We start from the raw sequence: 18,949 nt of genomic DNA, 5'->3' as shown, positions 1-18,949 counted from the left end.
GTTCCAAAGAATAGCAAGGAGAGGTAAGAAAGCCTTCCTCAGTGATCAATGCAAAGAAATAGAGGCACACAATAGAATGGGAAAGACTAGAGATCTCTTCGAGAAAATTAGCGATACCAAGAGAACATTTCATGCAAAGATGGGCACAATAAAGGACAAAAATGGTATGCACCTACCAGAAAGCAGAAGATATTAAGAAGAGGTAGCAAGAATACGCAGAAGAACTGTACAAAAAAGATCTTCATGACCCAGACAATCACGATGGTGTGATCACTCACCTAGAGCCAGATATGCTGGAATGCAAAGTCAAGTGGGCCTTAAGAAGCATCGCTAGGAACAAAGCTAGTGGAGGTGATGGAATTCCAGTTGAGCTATTTCAAACCCTAAAAAAAATGATGCTGTGAAAGTGCTGCACTCAATATACCAGCAAATCTGGAAAACTCAGCAGTGGCCACAGGACTGGAAAAGGTCAGTTTTCACTCCAATCCCAAAGAAAGGCAATGCCAAAAAATGCTCAAACTACTGCACAATTGCACTCATCTCACATGCTAGCAAAGTAATGCTTAAAATTCTTCAAGCTAGGCTTCAACAGCACACGAACCGTGAACTTCCAGGTGTTCAAGCTGGATTTAGAAAAGGCAGAGGAACCAGAGATCAAATTGCCACCGTTGGATCATCGAAAAAGCAAGAGAATACCAGAAAAACATCTACTTCTGCTTTATTGACTATGCCAAAGCCTTTGACTGTGTGGATCACAACAAACTGTGGAAAATTCTGAAAGAGATGGGAATACCAGACCACCTAACCTGCCTCCTGAGAAATCTGTATGCAGATCAAGAAGCAACAGTTAGAACTGGACATGGAACATCGGACTTGTTCCAAATAGGGAAAGGAGTACATCAAGGCTGTATATTGTCACCCTGCTTATTTAACTTATATGCAGAGTACATCATGCAAAATTCCAAGCTGGATGAAGCACAAGCTGGAATTAGGATTGCTGGGAGAAATATCACTAACTTCAGATATGCAGATGACACCACCCTTATGGCAGAAAGCAAAGAAGAACTAAACAACCTCTTGATGAAACTGAAAGAGGAGAGCAAAAAAATTGACTTAAGTCTATGTTCGATAAAGGATACAGGATGCTTGGGGCTGGTGCATGGGGATGATCCAGAGAGATGATATGGGATGGGAGGTGGGAGGGGGATTCAGGATTGGGAGCTTGTATACACCCATGGTGGATTCATGTCAATGTATGGCAAAACCAATACAGTATTGTAAAATAAAAAGTAAAAAAAAAAAAAGAAAACAAAAATTGGCTTAAAACCCAACATTCAGAAAACTAAGATCATGGCATCTGGTCCCATCACTTCATGGCAAATAGATGGGAAACAATGGAAACAGTGACAGACTTTATTTTTCTGGGCTCTAAAATCCTTGCAGATGGTGACTGCAGCCATGAAATTAAAAGACGCTTGCTCCTTGGAAGAAAAGCTATGACCAACCTAGACAGCAGATGAAAAAGCAGAGACATTACTTCGCCAACAAAGGTCCATCTAGTCAGAGCTATGGTTTTTCCAGTAGTCATGTATGGATGTGAGAGGTGGACTATAAAGAAAGCTGAGCACTGAAGAATTGATGTTTTTGAACTGTGGTGTTGGGGAAGACTCTTGAGAGTCCCTTGAACTGGAAGAAGATCCAACCATTCCATCCTAAAGGAAATCAATCCTGAATATTCATTCGCAAGACTGATGCTGAAACTGAAACTCCAATACTTTGGCCACCTGATAGGAAGAACTGACTCATTTGAAAAGACCCTGATGCTGGGAAAGATTGAAGGCGGGAGGAGAAGGGGACAGCAGAGGAGGAGATGGTTGGATGGCATCACTGATTCAATGGACATGAGTTTGAGTAGGCTCCAGGAGTTGGTGATGGACGGGGAAGCCTGGCGTGCTGCAGTCAATGGGGTCACAAAGACTGGGATATGACTGAGAGACTGAACTGACTGAAACTGAAGGCTAAATGACACACCTGCCAGTGAGTGGTGGCCCAATTCCATATAAAGAAACTTTTAAGGAAACAAAATGTAAATGAGAAAGCTTTTAGATAAACTGTTAAGAATGATTATGCTTTAGAAATATGTCTAAAATATTCTCTCCAGATTTTTGTAACTTGAAATTCTAGAGTTACACTAAACTAAGTGAGCGAAGTTTATTGAATAGCTGGGTCATTCCCAAATAAGACACCGAAACATTAATTACTGAATATTGACTTCCTCTTATGGAGAAACTGAAGGTGTTTGGCATCCCTGTTGGTTCAGTGGTAAGGAATCTGGCTCCAATGCAGGAACCACAGGAGAGGCAATTTCAATCCCTAGGTCAGGAAGATCCCCCAGAGGAAGGCATGGAAACCCACTCCAGTATTCTTGCCTGGAGAATCTCACGGACAGAGGCGCCTGATGGGCTACAGTTCATAGATCACAAAGAGTCGGACACAACTGAAGCGACTTAGCACACATGCAGTATTGTTCTTTACATTATCAGACTTTCCTTTCACCACCAGGCACATCCTTTGTGCTCTGACGCAGCCCCTTCCTTCTTTCTGGAGTTATTTCTCTGTTCTTCCGCAGGAGCATATTGGACACCTACCAACCTGGGGTGCTCATCTTCCGGTGTCATATCTTTTTGCCTTTTCATACTGTTCATGGGACTCTCAAGGCAAGAATACTGGAATGGTTTGCCATCCCTTCTCCAGAGAACTCTCCATTATGACCCGTCCATCCATGGCATGGCTCATAGCTTCATAGAATTGCTCAAGGCTGTGATCCATGTGATAATTTTGGTTAGCTTTCTGTGATTATAGTTTTCATTCTGGAGTCTGTGGATTGTAGTTCTTGCTTCTTCTGTCTGATAGATGAGGATAAGAGGCTTGTGCAAGCTTCCTGATGGGAGGGACTGACTAAGGGGGAAAACCTGGTCTTGCTCTGGTGCACAGGGCCACGCTCAGTAAATTTTTAACCCAGTGTCTGCTGTGCTCCCTTCCTGTTAGTTGTTTGGCCTGAGGCAACCCAATCCCAGGGCTACAAGCTCTCATTTTGTTGTTTAGACCCTATGGACTGCAGCACACCAGGATTCCCTGTCCTTCACTATCTTCCAGAGTTTGCTCAGATTCATGCCTACAGGCTCTATGGGGAGGGCTGTCGGCAACCTCCAAGAGGACTTATGCCAGCCTCCCAAGACTGCTGCTGCTGGCGCCTTTGTCCCTGCAGCAGGCGACAGCTGACCCACACATCCACAGGAGACCCTCAGACACTCACAGGCAGGTCTGGCTCAGTCTGTTGTGAGTCACTGCACTTTTCCTCAGAGAAAACGAAGAAAGAACATTAAGGCATGTGCAAAGGCCCTGAGATAACAAAGAGATTCCTCCATTCTAAGAACTAAAAGAAGGCCACGGTGCTAAAGCACAAACACGGAAGGGAACAAAGAGTGGCAGAGGCCAGGTGGCTCAAGATTTTACAGGCCGTGTTAGCCAACAGGGGATTTTTTATTTCTTTTTGGTTGGGCTTCGTTGCTGCACGGGCTTCTCCTCCAGTGGCTTCTCTCTTCGCAGAGCACAGGCCCTAGAGTATCTGGGCTTCAGCAGTTACAGAGCACAGATTTGGTTGCCCCACCACCTGTGTGGTCTCCCCAAGACCAGGCTCGAACCCACGTCCCCTGTATTGGCAGGCAGATTCGTAACCACTGGACCACCAGGGAAGTCCAGCAATAAGAGATTTTTGTTTTATTTCAAGACATGGGGGGGAGACTCTGAAAGACCTGGAACATTTTAAGGCTGTTTTACCATGTTTTCCAAAGATGACTGCAGCAAGTGGGCAACATCTTAGAGAGGGGTGTGGGAAGAGTGGGCAGTGTTACGTGCCTGATGCATTTAGAGCACTTGGCCCAGTTTCTGGCACAGAGGAGGCATCCAGTGATGAAACTGACATTATTACCCCATCACCCAACCTCCCCACCTCCCGAGTGGGAAGTGAAAAGACACCACCTTGGCCCCACAGGCTGACCTAGCTTGTTACTCCAGTACCCAAAGTATGCTCGCTGTTAGGAATAGCAATTTTAATAGGTAACTGGTGGGGTATCAGGTCCTGGTGCCCGTGCATTCAGAAGGGAGCCTGGGGGGATAACTGATCGCCGGAAAAGACTCCTGCTCTCACCTACCCTACACCCATTAACTGGGAGAACAGGTAGGGGTCAGTCCAAGCCAGAAGAACATGTCAGAGGTGATGACAAGAGTCGGGAATGCCTGGGCTAAGGACTGGGGCGGGGGGGGGGGGGGGGGGGGGGGGGTGTGGCGCAGAGGGCAGAGTAGGAGCCAGGGAGCCGAGAAAGAGCAGAGTGGGGAGGGGCGAGGGTGGCGGGTCTATTTGCAGGCCATTGGCTCTGCAGCGGCTCCTTTGACGTCTGTCCCCATCTCCCTAGAAGGAGCAAGCCCTTCTCCAGCCCTGACGCCCCCTGCCTTTCTCCCTCACTTGCCAGCTTCCTGGACACATGCAGTCTGCACTTTCCACCCACTGCTCTCTGGCTTCCATCCCCATCACTCTGCAGAAATCCCTCTAGCAAAAGTCCCCAGGGACCTGACCAGCCTCTCTGACCCTAGGTTTCCTCCTCTGCCCGCCCTGACTGTGCTTTCTCCTCCAAGAGCACCTTTCTGATCTGCTTCCTAAAATGTCAGTGCTCCTGAGAGCCCTGCCTGGACCATCATCTCTTCTCACTCCACACACTCTCCCAAAGCCACCTGGCCCACTCCAGTGGCGCCCACCACCTCCTTGGGGCTGGGAACCCCCAAAGTACCTCCCTAGCGATTACTGCCAGCTGCTGGCTATGAACAGTCCAAGTGACCACCCTCCACACCCTCTCATCCAGCACGTGGAACACTGAACCCACTGACTCCTGAACATCCAGGAAGAACCTCCCCATCATCTTCCCCTCCCCACCTCCAACAACCTGCTGTCACCCTGTAAACTGGTTTTTTTAACTGGTCTCACATGGCCCTTCTCTCGCACAGACGGAGCTTTCTACACATACAATCATCACTGTTTACAGATTCCATATGGATGAGTTCATCAAGTCACTAAAATCTACTTGTTTAACCCCAAAATCAATACTCGTGATGCCTTCACTGTCACCTTGGACAGGCACAGAGCAGGGAACGCTTGGGTCGCCTGATATGCAAGGTCCCAGCTGAGGTTGAACAAGCAGATGCTTTGTCTTCCGGTTTCAGCTGATACTGTAAACAAATGTCCCATGGGAGATCCAGTGGTTGCTATTTTTTCTCATTTTTGTGCTTGTGGAGGTGATTCTGCTGTTTAAACTGGCCCTCAAGTGTGGCACTGAAGTTGTCTGGTATTCCCAAGCACAGGAAGGTTGTGATGGGACTTGGGGAGAAAACACCAGTGTTAGATGAGTTTTGTTCGGGGATATTTGGTTCCGGTGGTTAAGACACTATGCTTCCACTGCAGGGGGGCACAGGTTCAATCCCTGGTAGCAGAACTAAGATCCTATACACCAAGGCCAAAAATAAAAGGATAGAAGGATGAGCTTTGTTCAGGAGTGAGTTTTAGGTCTTTTGGCTGTGAGTTCAACATTAATGACTCAACGCTGTATATAAGTAAGGTATCTTTCAAGAGAAACACACACAAAACATGGTTACATATTGATCAACTGATGAAAATGTGGTGGTCAGAGGCTCGTGGGAACCATACCCTATATTTCCTCTGCTGGCAAAGTCTCTGGATTTGCTAATTCAGTGTTTGCGGTGATGTACAGAACCTAACTACCACAAAGAATGAGGACTGGCCATACTAATCTGATCACACAGCCTCCTTGCTTCCCCGAGGCCTCCCTCTGCACAAGAGATAATCCAGACCATTTAGCAGAGTGTTCCAGATCTTTCTTGGTCCAAAACATCCTTGCTTTTTAGCGCCACCACTGATAGGGCCCACATGGGGTCTTATTGATAAGATGACCTCCCAAGCAAGCAAGCAAAGAATAAATCACAGTGATCTGTGAGACTGACCAAATTGCCCAAATGGCATCCTGTTCTCTCACTGGCGCCTATCTTCTCAAAGCTGCGAGATCACCAGATTCTAGGCCTCTGGCTACATGATCTCAGACAGCTTTTCATGGGTGGGGTCTAAGGACTCCGTCAGAAAGGGAGGGCACTGGTTCTCCTTAAGAGCCAGTCACCCTCTCTCTTCCCTCTAATAAATTTCCTTTTCTTGCCTGACTGCCCGGCTCGCTCTTTTTCTCTGCACTCGCCTTAGACCCACCACTCCCTCCTCCAACCCACTCTCCAAAGCTTCCCCCATCCTTCACTGCAGGCTCCGCGCCCTCTGCCTCAAAGGCCTTTCCTCCTTGTCGCCTCTTGAGTTCCTACACATCCTTCAAGACCCAGCTTAAATGGCAGCTTGTCTGGGTCTTCCTCTGGCAGAGCCTGACACTCCCCTCTCTGTTCCATGTCTCTTACAGCCCTGCCCACAGTGCCATGCCCGATCTATGCACATGTCTCCTCTCTCCTGTACTTGGTGATAGCTTGGAGGAAGAATGCAGAGGCGGGTAGTTGTGTGTGTCTCTCTCTTTGCAGAGTGCATGCGCTTCACACATCATTCATTCCATAAACGTAAGCGGAGGCCTAACATGGTACCTAACAGGCCCCATACTAGGCATTCAGGGTCCAGCACTGCCCCACACGTGTGTAGCGCTGGGCCCACGGTGTGGCCTGTGTGTAAGAGCGTGTGGGATATGCCACGCTTGCTGTGGACCTGCACTGTTTGTGGCTCTCGGACACATCGTCCATTGAATTCAGGCCCATGTGACCTGCTGATAAAGAACATCTAGAAGCTAACCCAACAGGCTTCATCCAGGCAGTAACGAGAAACCCTCTAGGGTATGCCCTGCCTTCCCTCCCCACTCCCCAACAGTCACTGCCTGACCCAGGTTTTGTCTTTTTATCCCAAAGTTATCATCCATCCTGTGAAATTTTCTCTGGTGAGTCATCTGTCTCCCGTCCTTTCTCTGCCTTCCTTCGTCTCAGGGAGAGGAGGTGAAGAGTGGGGTGGGGGGGAGCCGTATGGGGACCCACCACATGCTAGGCGTGTGCAGGCAGTTCAGACGCCAGAGGCAGTGGCAGGAAGGGCCTCCTCTGTGCCGGGCACTGTCTGGCACTGTGCTTCTGTTGTCTGGGCTAATCCTCATGCCAACCCTCCGAGGTAGGTGGTGCTACGGTCGCACTGCACAGACAGGGAACTGACGCCCAGCACGGAGAGGCAGCAGCCAGGCCAGATTCAGGCCACAAAGCCAGCACCCTGCACTGCACACACTGTCCTCACAGGGCACAAGATGTCTCAGTGTACACCCGAGAAACAGACCTGAACGTGCCAGAGGTGAGATTCAAGTCCAGGGTTGGGAGATTCCAGATGCAGCGCTGTGGACCCACATGTAGGGGTGCTTGAGCTCCAGCCGTAGGGGAGTGAGGCCCAGATGCAGACGTCCCTGCAGTCAGGCACTTCCCTCGCCTGCCTGCCCCATTAGACAGGGAGGCACCTGCTCTGGACAGGACTTGCCCACCCCGAGTCCCTTCTACTGGAGCTCGCCCTCAAGGACATCCTTATACCTGTGTGTCTCTGGGCCCATCTGTGTGCCAGGGGGTGCTAGTGGTAAAGAACCCGCCTGCCAACGCAGGAGACACAAGAGACGTTAGTTCAGTCCCTGGGTCAGGAAGATCCCCTGGGGGAGGAGGGCGTGGCAACCCACTCCAGTGTTCTTGCCTGGAGAGTCCCATGCACAGAAGAGCCTGGCAGGCTGCAGTCCACCGGGTCACAAAGAGTCAGACACAACTGAAGAGACTTAGCCCACACCCAAGTAGGGAGACCCTGCCAACCACTCCTGATCCTCTCTTCATCCGTGTAACCTAGCGCCAAACACAGCACCTGGCTCAGAGCCAAATCTCAGGAATGATTCTTGAATTTAAAGAATGAGGTAGAGAGTAGCTCTTCCGGGCCAGGGGTGGAGGGTGAAGGACAGGCAGCTGTGCAGGGGGTGGGGAGGGGCTCGGTGGACATATTTTGGGGAGAGATGGGGCTGTGTATGTAGGGGAGAGGTTGACTTTCTGTGTAAGCCCTTATGTGCTCAGTGTCAGGGTGCAGAGACTGAAGTAGATTCCAGCAGCAATGGGAGCCTGGGCCTAGTGACTGTTCTCTGACATCGGTGCAGTCGTAAGAGGCTGTGCAGCTGGTGCTAGACTTGTCAGCTGGTAATTAAGGCCAAGTGGGTGAGTTCCTGAGGGTCTGGGGCTGATCTGTGTTGCGTCTTGCTAACGACAAGCCCCTAAAAAATGTCCATTGGTGGGGACTGATTTGCTCATTCAACAGGTGAGTCCCACCTGGAGCAAGTTCAACTATTTCAATGCCATCCGATGATAACGTGAAAGCTCAGGGCCATGGAAGCCCCAAGATGAGGCCCTAAGCCTGCACAATCAGGGAAAGCTTCTGGGAAGAAGGCCAGGCAAGGAGAAAGGTGACGGAAAGGCATCCAGGTTGGGGCTATTGATAGGCAAAAGCATGTGGGCTGGAGACAGAATTTGGGACTCAGTTCCACAGGTCACTGAAGCCATAAGAACAAAAGGCCCTGAGGAGTAACTGGAGAGGGAGGAGAGTCTGGAGCAGCCCATAGAGTCCCAGGAAGAATCAGAAGGAATTTCTGGAGAGGACAGGCCTTGGCTCCTCCCACACAAGGCCAGGGATGGGAAGACAAGCCAAGGGTCAGAGTGAATCTGTGGTTGTCCCCAAGAGGATACCAGGATTTTTAGGCTCAGCGCCCTGAAAAGAGGGCAACCATAAGTCTCCTGGGCCTCATGAGAGGCAGTCCTGGGAGGCTGGGGCCCAGCCAATGGCAGTTCCCCGCACAGCTGCTCCTCCCCCTGGCCCGCGGCACACCCAGGCTGCCTGCCGAGATCTGCAGGCTGTCCTAGGTTTTCCCAAACACCCTCTCTGGTTCTGACATGAGTGCCAGCTGCCCACCAAGTTGGAGTGCTGGCGGCCAGGACCCGGTGCCCAGAGAGCCCTGAGAAGTAGCCGCTCAGGTAAGGCCAAAGGCCATCTGTCCAGAGGTGCCCTCGGCACACCTGGCACACCCAGCTGCGGGAAGACTTCGCTGACTGCGAGTCAGGGGAGTGGCCGGGGCACATGGCCATCCTGATGGTGGAGAAGGCCCCACCCGCCCCTGCTCTGGGTGCTCCCCCTTTCTCCTCAGCTGTGAGCAGAGGTAGGAGCCGAGGACTGAGTGGGAGAGGGGCTCACAGAGGGGCCAGGAGCTGAGCAGGTGGGGCATCCCTGCCTGGGCCTGCGAAACCCCGCCCCCGCTCTGGGTTGGGCTGGGCAGGGAGCCCTGGACTGGAGCCTCCTCAGATGCTCCCTGAGACGCTGCCAGGGGTTCCGCCCGCCTCAGGCAGGACTGAGCAGAGACCAGCGGGAGATTCAGAGCAGGGGCCCCACGTTCAAGTTGTAGGTGGTATAGACAGGACAGCAGAGAGACAGGGTAGGGGGCAGAGTCACTCCAGCCTCCCTCCCTGGGGATCTGTGGGGCTGGGGCAGGGGGTGCGCACGTCAGGCAGCTTCCCAAAACCTGAGGAAAGCAGCCCAGACCCAGAGTGTGGGCCATGAAGCTAGCCTGCCTGGGTTCAAATCCCAGCTCTGCTGCTTACCATCTGTGTCACTGTGGGCAAATGAACTAACCTCTTTGTGCTAACCACCTTCCACATCTGTAAACAGGGAATAAAACCTGTACCCTTTTGTACAGTGGCTGTATTGATTCATGCCAACTGCTCAGATAATATGGGGGGGGGGGGGGTGGCACATGGAGGGGAGAACAGCATGGTGACCTCCGATCTGGAGCAGACTTGGAAATGGCAGCAGGAACCCCTTAAAGCAGGAGGCTGTGCAGACAGGCTCCCTGAGGTTCTGGGGAGCCCAGGGTGGTGAGACCATGCTGCATGCATCAGTGGACCCCCCAGGAACCAGACAGAGAGTTTCCAAGAGCACACACAGGCACCCCTCACTCTGAACCATAGTCACATTGCCTAATTGGAGGTAAATCGGATTCCTGTGTGCTCACAAACTCACCAGTAGAGCTGACCAGAGTGGCATTTCTCATTTTGGTGTCTTGACAAGGCTGTCCCACAAGACGACAAAAAGAAAAGTTTCTGTGATCAGAAGAGTTGGTGCAGTGCTACCTATTCTGACCCCTTATTCATAATGTGAATGTAATCACAGGGTCAAGCAAAGGGACCTGTTTAACTTTGCAGTGAGCACAGTGCTTGCCTACCTTTCTTAAACATGGAATCCTTCTCTTTGCTTCTGTTGCCAGGCCATTGAGCAGGGTTCCATGGAATGCCAGTTTGGGAAGCACAAGAACACGAGGCTCCTCTTTGAAGCCTAACATACAAAGAGAATCAATGTTCCCTTCTTCTAGTTCCAGCTGGTTTGCCATTGGCCTTGCTTCAAGTGAGTCACACATGAGCAGGACAACTGTCTGGATATTTCTAACATTAGACCAGATGGGAGTCTGGGGACAAGGTTCCAACCTTCTCTTTAGCTCCATCTCCCAAGCTGAGTAAAAGGCACAGAACAGGTTCCCCTTGGGAAGAGGCTGCCTAAGAGGGGAGAGAGCCATGCTCAAAAAGGGGAAAAAAAGGCATTCCAAAATCTGGACCACTGAGGAGGGGGAAGGGCCAGGGTTAGGACAGACAGGGAAGGTGGCATTAGCCACCCTCTTAAGCCCTGGGAAGGAGCAGGTGGCTTCGCTCACTTTTATGGGGGACAGTTGGTTCTGGGCTGAAGTACCTGTGCTCCAGGCCCACCTCTGCAACTGATCAGGTGTGACCCTGCATAACCCCTCTGAACCTTAGTACCCGTGTCTGTAAAGGGGACCAGGATAGAGCCCAGCTCTGCCATGGCCATGAGGATCAAAGCTGATGACCCGGTTCTATAAAGCAGGGAGAGGGAGTGCTCTCTAAACGTGGGAAATGACTATCATCCTCTCTCCACAGTAGCCGCCGACGCCAGGGGCCACCATGAACTGGGGGATCTTCGAGGGGCTCCTGAGCGGGGCCAATAAGTACTCCACAGCCTTCGGGCGCATCTGGCTGTCCCTGGTCTTCATCTTCCGCGTGCTGGTGTACCTGGTGACAGCCGAGCGTGTGTGGAGCAACGACCACAGCGACTTCGACTGTGACACTCGCCAGCCGGGCTGCTCCAACGTGTGCTTCGACGAGTTCTTCCCCGTGTCCCACGTGCGCCTCTGGGCCCTGCAGCTCATCCTGGTCACGTGCCCCTCGCTGCTCGTGGTCATGCACGTGGCCTACCGCCAGGCCCGGGAGAAGAAGCACCAAGAGGCCGTCGGGAAGGACGGCGGGCGCCTCTACCTGGACCCCGGCAAGAAGCGGGGAGGGCTCTGGTGGACATACATCTGCAGCCTGGTGTTCAAGGCCGGCGTGGATGCCACATTCCTCTACGTGTTCCACTCCATCTACCCCAGATACACCCTCCCCCGCGTGGTCAAGTGCCACGCGGCCCCGTGTCCCAACGTGGTGGAGTGCTTCATCTCCAAGCCCGAGGAAAAGAACATCTTCACTCTCTTCATGGTGATCACTGCCCTCATCTGCATCGTCCTCAACCTGGTGGAGCTGGCCTACCTGGTGAGCAAGAGATGCCGGGAGTGCCTGGCAGCCAGGAAAGCCTGGTCTGAGAGCCTGGACCACCGCCTGGACTGGGTTACCTCTTCTTCCAAACAGGGTGATCTCCTCTCAGGCGACCTCATCTTTCTGGGCTCAGATGTTCCCCCTCCACTCTTACCAGACCACCCTCAAGACCATGTGAAGAAAACCATGCTGTGAGGGGCTGCCTGATCAGGCCTGGGTTGGAAGGACCTGGGAGCCAGGGTGCAGCCTTGGGGGTGGGAGTGCTGAGCTGAGAGTAGGGGCAGCCAAGAGGGAGAGTCAGGTGGCCTGGGTTCAAATCCTTTCTCCCCAAGTTCCTGCCACCTGCACCAGCTATGTGACCTTGCGCAAGTTACCACCCGGAGCTGAACCTCGGTTTCCTTTTGTATACAACGGAGATGATAAGCCCTGCTGAACAAGGCTGGCGCTGTGAGGAGGGGTTTAATAAGAGAATATTCGTGCACATGCCTGCAAAGTGTGAGGTCCATGGTCAGGGCTTAATAAAATTCAATTCATTCACTGATTCAAGGTGACCTTTGCGCCTTCAACCTTGGCGAGCTTCATTGACTCTTTTCATCAACTTTTCACCCCTGCACAGGGCTGCACTTGATCTAGCCAGGTAAGGACTGACATGACTTAGCAGCAGCAGCAAGAGGACCCCCAGCACTCCTGGGGGGTCATGCTCCTTGCTCTGGGTCAAGTCTAGCCTTTATCCCCAGTTGCAGTTTTAGGCCCATGGGTTGTCTGCAAAGAGAATGAAGCTTAGTGAATAAGCAGTTGTGTGTCTCAGGGGAAAGTTCATGGACTTCTAGTCATAACACTTGACTTTGAACCCAAGTTCCACTGGGACTCTGGGAGAGCAACTGCAGCTCCTCTCCAAAGTGGGTTAATAATATCGAGCTGGTGGGATGGCTGCGAGGTGGGATAACTCGCGGCTTCAGACGAGGTTAGCCGGCTGTAAAAGGCCACATAAACGTTAATCACTGGTATTAGGAACTGCTCTATAAATGCTTGTGGGAAATGAGACAGAGGAGCCCCTCCCTGGCTGCACATTAACCTTCCCTATCCCAGGCCCAAGGCCCCTCTGCAGCCCCCACCGGGTCAGGCTCTTACTTCCCCAGAAGCCCAGGCCCATGGAGGGTGGACTGGGAGGCCATGCCTGGCCCCATGCCAGCTGGAGAATTTCATGCTGCAATCTGCATTCCTTGTCTCCACCTGGACAGCGGTGCCTCATCAAGAGGAACAGAGGGTGGGTGGATGGGTAGGCCCTCCCACGCCTACGTCTCACCACCACTCAGATACATCCCGCCAGAAGCAGGGAGCAGGAGGAGGGCCAGTGCAATCCTGGGCTGAATCAAGGTTGCCCCTTTCCATAGATGTGAGCTGCTGAGGGTCTCACCACCAGGCTTCCAGAGAAATGGGTAGGAGAGAGGCCTAGGGACGAGAGAACAGTGACATTTAGGCAACGGCGTGGGAGGCAGGGGCAGGAAAAATGCCATTTGGTGCTAACCTGGGCCCGACCATGAACATACCAGGCTCCAGCGTCTGCTCAGGCAGTTTCACCCATATACCTGTCAGCATGGCGAGCCAGACCCAGCCATGCCCACTGAGCTGCAGAGAAGGCGTGGGCCAGCGGAAAAGAGCCACAGGTGTTTGCCCTGAACATGTGCCCGGGAAGTCCGCCCACCTGCCTGCCCACCTGCCTGCCCACCCGGTCACTCCTGTTTGGCTCACTAGTTCAGAAAGCCCCACCCAGCAAGGGAGTGAGGAGCAAAAGCTGCCTCCAGGAGGTCCCCAGGCAGACGGGCAGACACGCCAGCCCAGGGACAGGAGAGTGGCTGCTAGAACCAAGCAAGGTGAGGACCAAATCGGGCAGGAGACTGAGCTGGGAGGCAGAGACCAGGTGGCCTGAGGGTCCCAGGGGACCGAGGGCTGTGGGCTGGGCTTTGGGAGATGTAGGGGCAGACAGGATCTCTGGAGAAACTCCAGGGAAGCCCGAAGGAAGGGGAAGGACTGCCCTGCCAGGCCAGAAGGCAGACAGGAGACTAGGGATGAGATAAAGTAAGAGGCGGGATGAGGAAGTAGTGGGGTTTCAATCGGGTTGAGCACACATAGAACGCACAAATGCCTACTGTGTGTTCACTGGTCCAGGCTCAGTCCTGAGTCCTAGGGAATCAGGGATGAATGAGATACAGAGGCTGCCCTCCAGACGCTGGCATGGAAAACAGGTAAATAGACCATTTGGGTACCCATGAGGCACTCTGCCAGGACAGATAGAGGAGGGTGCTCAGAAAATGTCCCAAAGGCACCAGGTCTGAAGACGGTTGATTCCCGAGTCAGGGCAGGGGAGGAGCCAGAGGCAGAGTAGGACAAGATGGCACTCCAGCTAAGGGGTGTGGAGGATGGAACACGCAGGACATGGCCTGAATGACACAATGGCCCACATGGGCAGCCAACAGCCAGCAAGCTGGCGGAGAAGGAAGGTGTCTCTGAAAGCAAAGGTAGATGGTGGGGGGAGGACCATGCCAGAATCTTGCCCCTGTCCCTTCCCCAGTCCCTCCCAAAGGCTGGAATGGTTAGAATTCCAGAGAACCCAGTGGGGTGAGGACAGTCAGCCCTCAGGGCCAGCGCCGAAACAGGAGTCGGCAGGATGATACCAAGCCACCGTGATTCCAAAGAGCCTGTTTGCTTTGGAAGGGAATGTCAGGTGGGGGAATGTCCTGGAGCCAGAAAGATGAGGGTAGATATTATCTGAGGTCTGCACAGGGCCTGGCTCAGGCCGGTGCTCAGTTGGAGAAAGTTGAAGAATAAAGATACATGTCCCTCAGACTTCCCTGGTGGTCCAGAGGTTAAGACTCCAGGCTTCCACTGCAGGGGGCGTGGGCTCAATCCCTGACTGGAGAAGTTCTGCATGCTATATGGTGTGGAAAAAAAAAAAAAAATACAGATACACATCCCTCCCCTCCTGCCCGGTCCAGCCCGGCAGCTGACCCAACAGTGGATCATTCAGTCCACACTTTTTAGTGTTTCTTTAGAAGTTGTGTGACACGTAGAGCTGAAGGTTAGAGTTAGCGAGCTTGGTAGGCACATCATTACAGGATGATTACCCTTCACGTGTACCTATTACTTTATAGAATAAAATATATCCTGATTTTGGAACTGGAAGATGGAAGCTCAAGACCAGCTCTGCCACTTCCAGCCATGCGCCTTGGGCGGGTGCCTCTCTGGGCTTCAGCTCCCTCCCTCTGAATCTAGGACGATGGCAATCCCTACCCCACCAAGGCATGGCCAGTGTGGACATGATAACACGATGGTTGTGAAATCATGTGCCCATCACACCCTTAATGAAGGGACCCATTTCCAGGTTCTTCCAGCCCTGTGAAGCCCGAGGGCCAAGATCGTCCACTCAGGGAAGCGAGGCCAGGGTCAGCATGAACTGGGCGTTCCTGCGGGATGTGCTGAGCGGGGTCAACAAGTACTCCACGGCGCTGGGCCGCATCTGGCTGTCTGTGGTCTTCATCTTCCGCCTGCTGGTCTACGTGGTGGCGGCCGAGGAGGTGTGGGACGATGAGCAGAAGGACTTCGTCTGCAACACCAAGCAGCCGGGCTGCCCCAATGTCTGCTATGACCAGTTCTTCCCCGTGTCCCACGTGCGCCTCTGGGCCCTGCAGCTCATCCTGGTCACATGCCCCTCACTCTTTGTGGTCATGCACGTGGCCTACCGCCAGGAGCGGGAGCGGAAGCACCGCCGGAAGCACGGGCCCCACGCCCCGTCCCTGTATGACAACCCGGACAAGAAGCGGGGCGGGCTCTGGTGGACCTACCTGCTGACCCTCCTCTTCAAGGCGGCCGTCGACGTGGGCTTCCTCTACGTCTTCCATCGCCTCTACAAGGACTACGACATGCCCCGGGTGGTGGCCTGCTCCGAGTCGCCCTGCCCCAACACCGTGGATTGCTACATCTCCCGGCCCACTGAGAAGAAGATCTTCACCTACTTCATGGTGGCCACAGCCATCCTCTGCATCCTCCTCAACCTCAGTGAGGTCTCCTACCTGGTGGGCAAGAGGTGCCTGGAGCTCCTTGGCCCCAGGCCCCGGGGGTCTCGGCGCCAGGCTCATCTGCCGGAGGCATGTCCACCATATGCCCTTTCCCCAGGGGAGCACCCCCAAGGTGGGAACTCTGTCCTAATGAAGGCTGAAATGACCACGATTGATGCAGGTGGGTTTCCATAACTGGTGAGGTCGGCAGCTGAGACCACCAGAGTCTCTGCCTGCTCCAGAAAGCCTGCTCCAGAAAGCCACCACAGGGCAGGTGGGGAAGGCAGGTGTGGAGCTCCAGATGCCCACCCAGGGACCAATGCTAGGAAGCAGTTTGGTTTCTGGGTCCTGAGCCCCGGGGGAGGCAGGCTGATAGCTGATGGGGACTTTTGTATATGGCGATAGGATATGTCAAGTCCTTAATAAATATGATTTTCTCAGTACTTTGCAGATCGGGGACAGAGAGGGATGGGAAGGAAAGTGGGGGGGGCGGGTCACAATGGACCTTGGAGAGGCAGCCAAGACCACTCAGTGGGCATCTGAGTCCTGGAACCTCAGATCCAGGTTTACCCATCACACACACACACACACACACTCCCAACACACACCCCACAGAGCCTGCACCCACAAAGTGGTGGGAAGCCCAGAGGTTGATCCAGTGGTCTCTGGACTCTGCAACCAGCTGGTCAAAGGAGGAAGAGAGATCCTAGGAGACCCTGTGCCAGTATGAGTTGGTGCCCCTCAGCCAAGTGCCCATGGCTCCCCCATCCAGGCCTCCCTAACCCTGCCCAGCACAGGTACCCAGGGGTGAGTCCTTCAAAGGATGAGGGGGAAGGCCTGATGTGGGTGGGATAGCGCTGAGAGAGAGTCTGGCATGGGGCGTCTGCCTGGGTGTTTAAGAGGCCCATCCCCATGGGCCAGGACCCATGGAGTGCCTCCAAGCTGACAGGTTCTTCATGGATCCTTAAGGCTGAGGGATTTCTCTTTACTGAATACACAATCCTTCCACCCTACACACACCACTCAGACCTCAACAGCTCCTGAAACGAGCTGGACTAGCTTGAGTCCCAGCACCCACACCGGTCTGACTCATGGGACAACCCTCTGGGAGACCCCCAGGCGCCTCCCATTCCGCAACCCCTAAGCTGACCATGTCATGTTTCCCCAAAAAAGATGCTCTCCTCAAGCATCACCACCCACCCACCCCTCAACACCCCACCATGAACAACACTGCCACCCACCCAGTTGTCCAAGCCAGGAACGGGTCTTGCATCCTCTGCCTCTCCCCACCTCCCAGCCCCTCATGGCCCACATCTCGGTGTGGCACCAAATCCCACTGATTTCAGCCCCTGAAAGTTTCCCAAGTCTGCCTCTCCTCTCCCACTCCATAGCCCACCCCTCCCACTGGGTCTCTCCCCCTGCCCTCCTCTACAAGAACAGAGTGGTTGTGTACGAATCTAACAACATCACTCCTCCGGCTTTGAAAGTCCCTCCACTACGACCACCATCCCCATTGCCCTCCACCAGGCCCTGTTGACCTCCCCAGCCTCACAACACCCCCTCCTCTCTCCTGAAAAGTGAAAGTGGTAGTCACTCAGTTGTGTCCAACTCTTTGTGATCCCATGAACTGTAGCCTGCCAGGCTCCTCTGTCCATGGAATTCTCCAGGCAAGAATACTGGAGTGAGTAGCGATTCCCTTCTCCAGCAGATCTTCCTGACACAGGGATCAAACCCGGGTCTCCAGCATAGCAGGCAGATTCTTCACCGTCTGAACCACCAGGGAAGCCCCCTTTCTCCTGGTACCACCAATACCACACCAAAGGGCTTGAGGGTCCTCAACCAGACACATCACGCTGGGTCGTGCGTCCAGCCTTCAGACATGCTCTTCCCTCTGCCTGGAATGCCCTTCCTCCCTCCTCTGGGACGCTTCCTCAAACCCCAGAGACAGCCTTAACCTCCTCCGTGTGCCAGCCTCACCTGCACCTCAGCCACTTTCCCCAAACTGGAGGGGTCTGTTCTCCCCATCAGTCTGTGAGCCCTTTGCACATAGGACGCTGAGTCGTCCAGCTCCCCAGCTGCCTTCAATAAATGTTTGTTAAATGAGTAAATATGGCCTATGAGCTGCTTGACAAAAGGGACCGTGTCTCATTTATCTGAATCTGAACCCTCCCCCACACCTAGCCCAGGGAGTTCAGCAAAGTGTTTCCTTGTTTGTGTGTGTTGTTGTTGTTGCTTTAATTAATCCAGCCTACAATATATATTTTGGCCACCTGATGTGAAGAACTGACTCATTGGAAAAGACCCTGATCCTGGGAAAGATGGAAGGCAGGAGAAGGGGACGACAGAGGATGAGATGGTTGGATGGCATCACCGACTCCATGGACATGAGTTTGAGCAAGCTTCGGGAGTTGGTGGTGGACAGGGAAGCCTGGCGTGCTGCAGTCCATGGGGTCGCAAAAAGTCAAAAACAGTTGAGCAACTGGACTGAACTGAAAGTTTTTTGTTGTTGCTTTTAAGTGTAACTCTTTTTGAGAACATATTTTAAAAGCAGTCTAGGAACATTTAGGACAAAGAAATAATAAGGATACCATAATTAAATGAATTCAAGACATCCTTAGGGGTACAGCTTATACAGCCATCCCTTGATATCCATGGAAGACTGGTTCCATATTCTTTTTCTTTAATTAATTTTTATTGGAGTATAGTTGCTTTACAATGCTGTGCTAGTTTCTGCTGTAGAGCAAAGTAAATCAGTTATATGTATACATATTAATACATCCCCTCTTTTTGGATTTCCTTCCCATTTAGGTCACCACAGCAGTGAGTAGAGTTTCCTGTGATATACAGTAGATTCTCATTAGATAGTAGTGTATATTTTGGAGAACGCAATGGCACCCCACTCCAGTACTCTTGCCTGGAAAATCCCATGGATGGAGGAGCCTGGTGGGCTGCAGTCCATGGGGTCGCTAAGAGTCGGACATGACTGAGTGATTTCCCTTTCAGTTTTCACTTTCATGCACTGGAGAAGGAAATGGCAACCCATTCCAGTGTTCTTGCCTGGAGAATCCCAGGGGTTGGGGAGCCTGGTGGGCTGCCGTCTATGGGGTCGCACAGAGTCAGACACGACTGAAGTGACTTAGTAG

The 18,949-nt window shown here is 52.8% G+C and overlaps 2 protein-coding genes across 2 annotated transcripts; both read left to right on the top strand.

The window, feature by feature from the left end:
* The first annotated feature begins 11,124 nt into the window (after window positions 1-11,124).
* On the top strand, window positions 11,125-11,946 carry GJB5 (gap junction protein beta 5). The gene has a single exon (XM_052637858.1). The coding sequence runs from the start codon at window positions 11,125-11,127 to the stop codon at window positions 11,944-11,946; it is 822 nt and encodes a 273-aa protein (XP_052493818.1).
* Window positions 11,947-15,200: 3,254 nt separating this feature from the next.
* GJB4 (gap junction protein beta 4) lies at window positions 15,201-16,001 on the top strand. Its single transcript, XM_052637857.1, has one exon. The coding sequence runs from the start codon at window positions 15,201-15,203 to the stop codon at window positions 15,999-16,001; it is 801 nt and encodes a 266-aa protein (XP_052493817.1).
* The last annotated feature ends 2,948 nt before the right edge of the window (window positions 16,002-18,949 follow it).

The sequence above is a fragment of the Budorcas taxicolor genome, chromosome 3, assembly GCF_023091745.1.
Source record: "Budorcas taxicolor isolate Tak-1 chromosome 3, Takin1.1, whole genome shotgun sequence".
Classification (NCBI taxonomy): domain Eukaryota; kingdom Metazoa; phylum Chordata; class Mammalia; order Artiodactyla; family Bovidae; genus Budorcas; species Budorcas taxicolor.
This window is presented reverse-complemented; position numbering and strand designations above follow the sequence as displayed.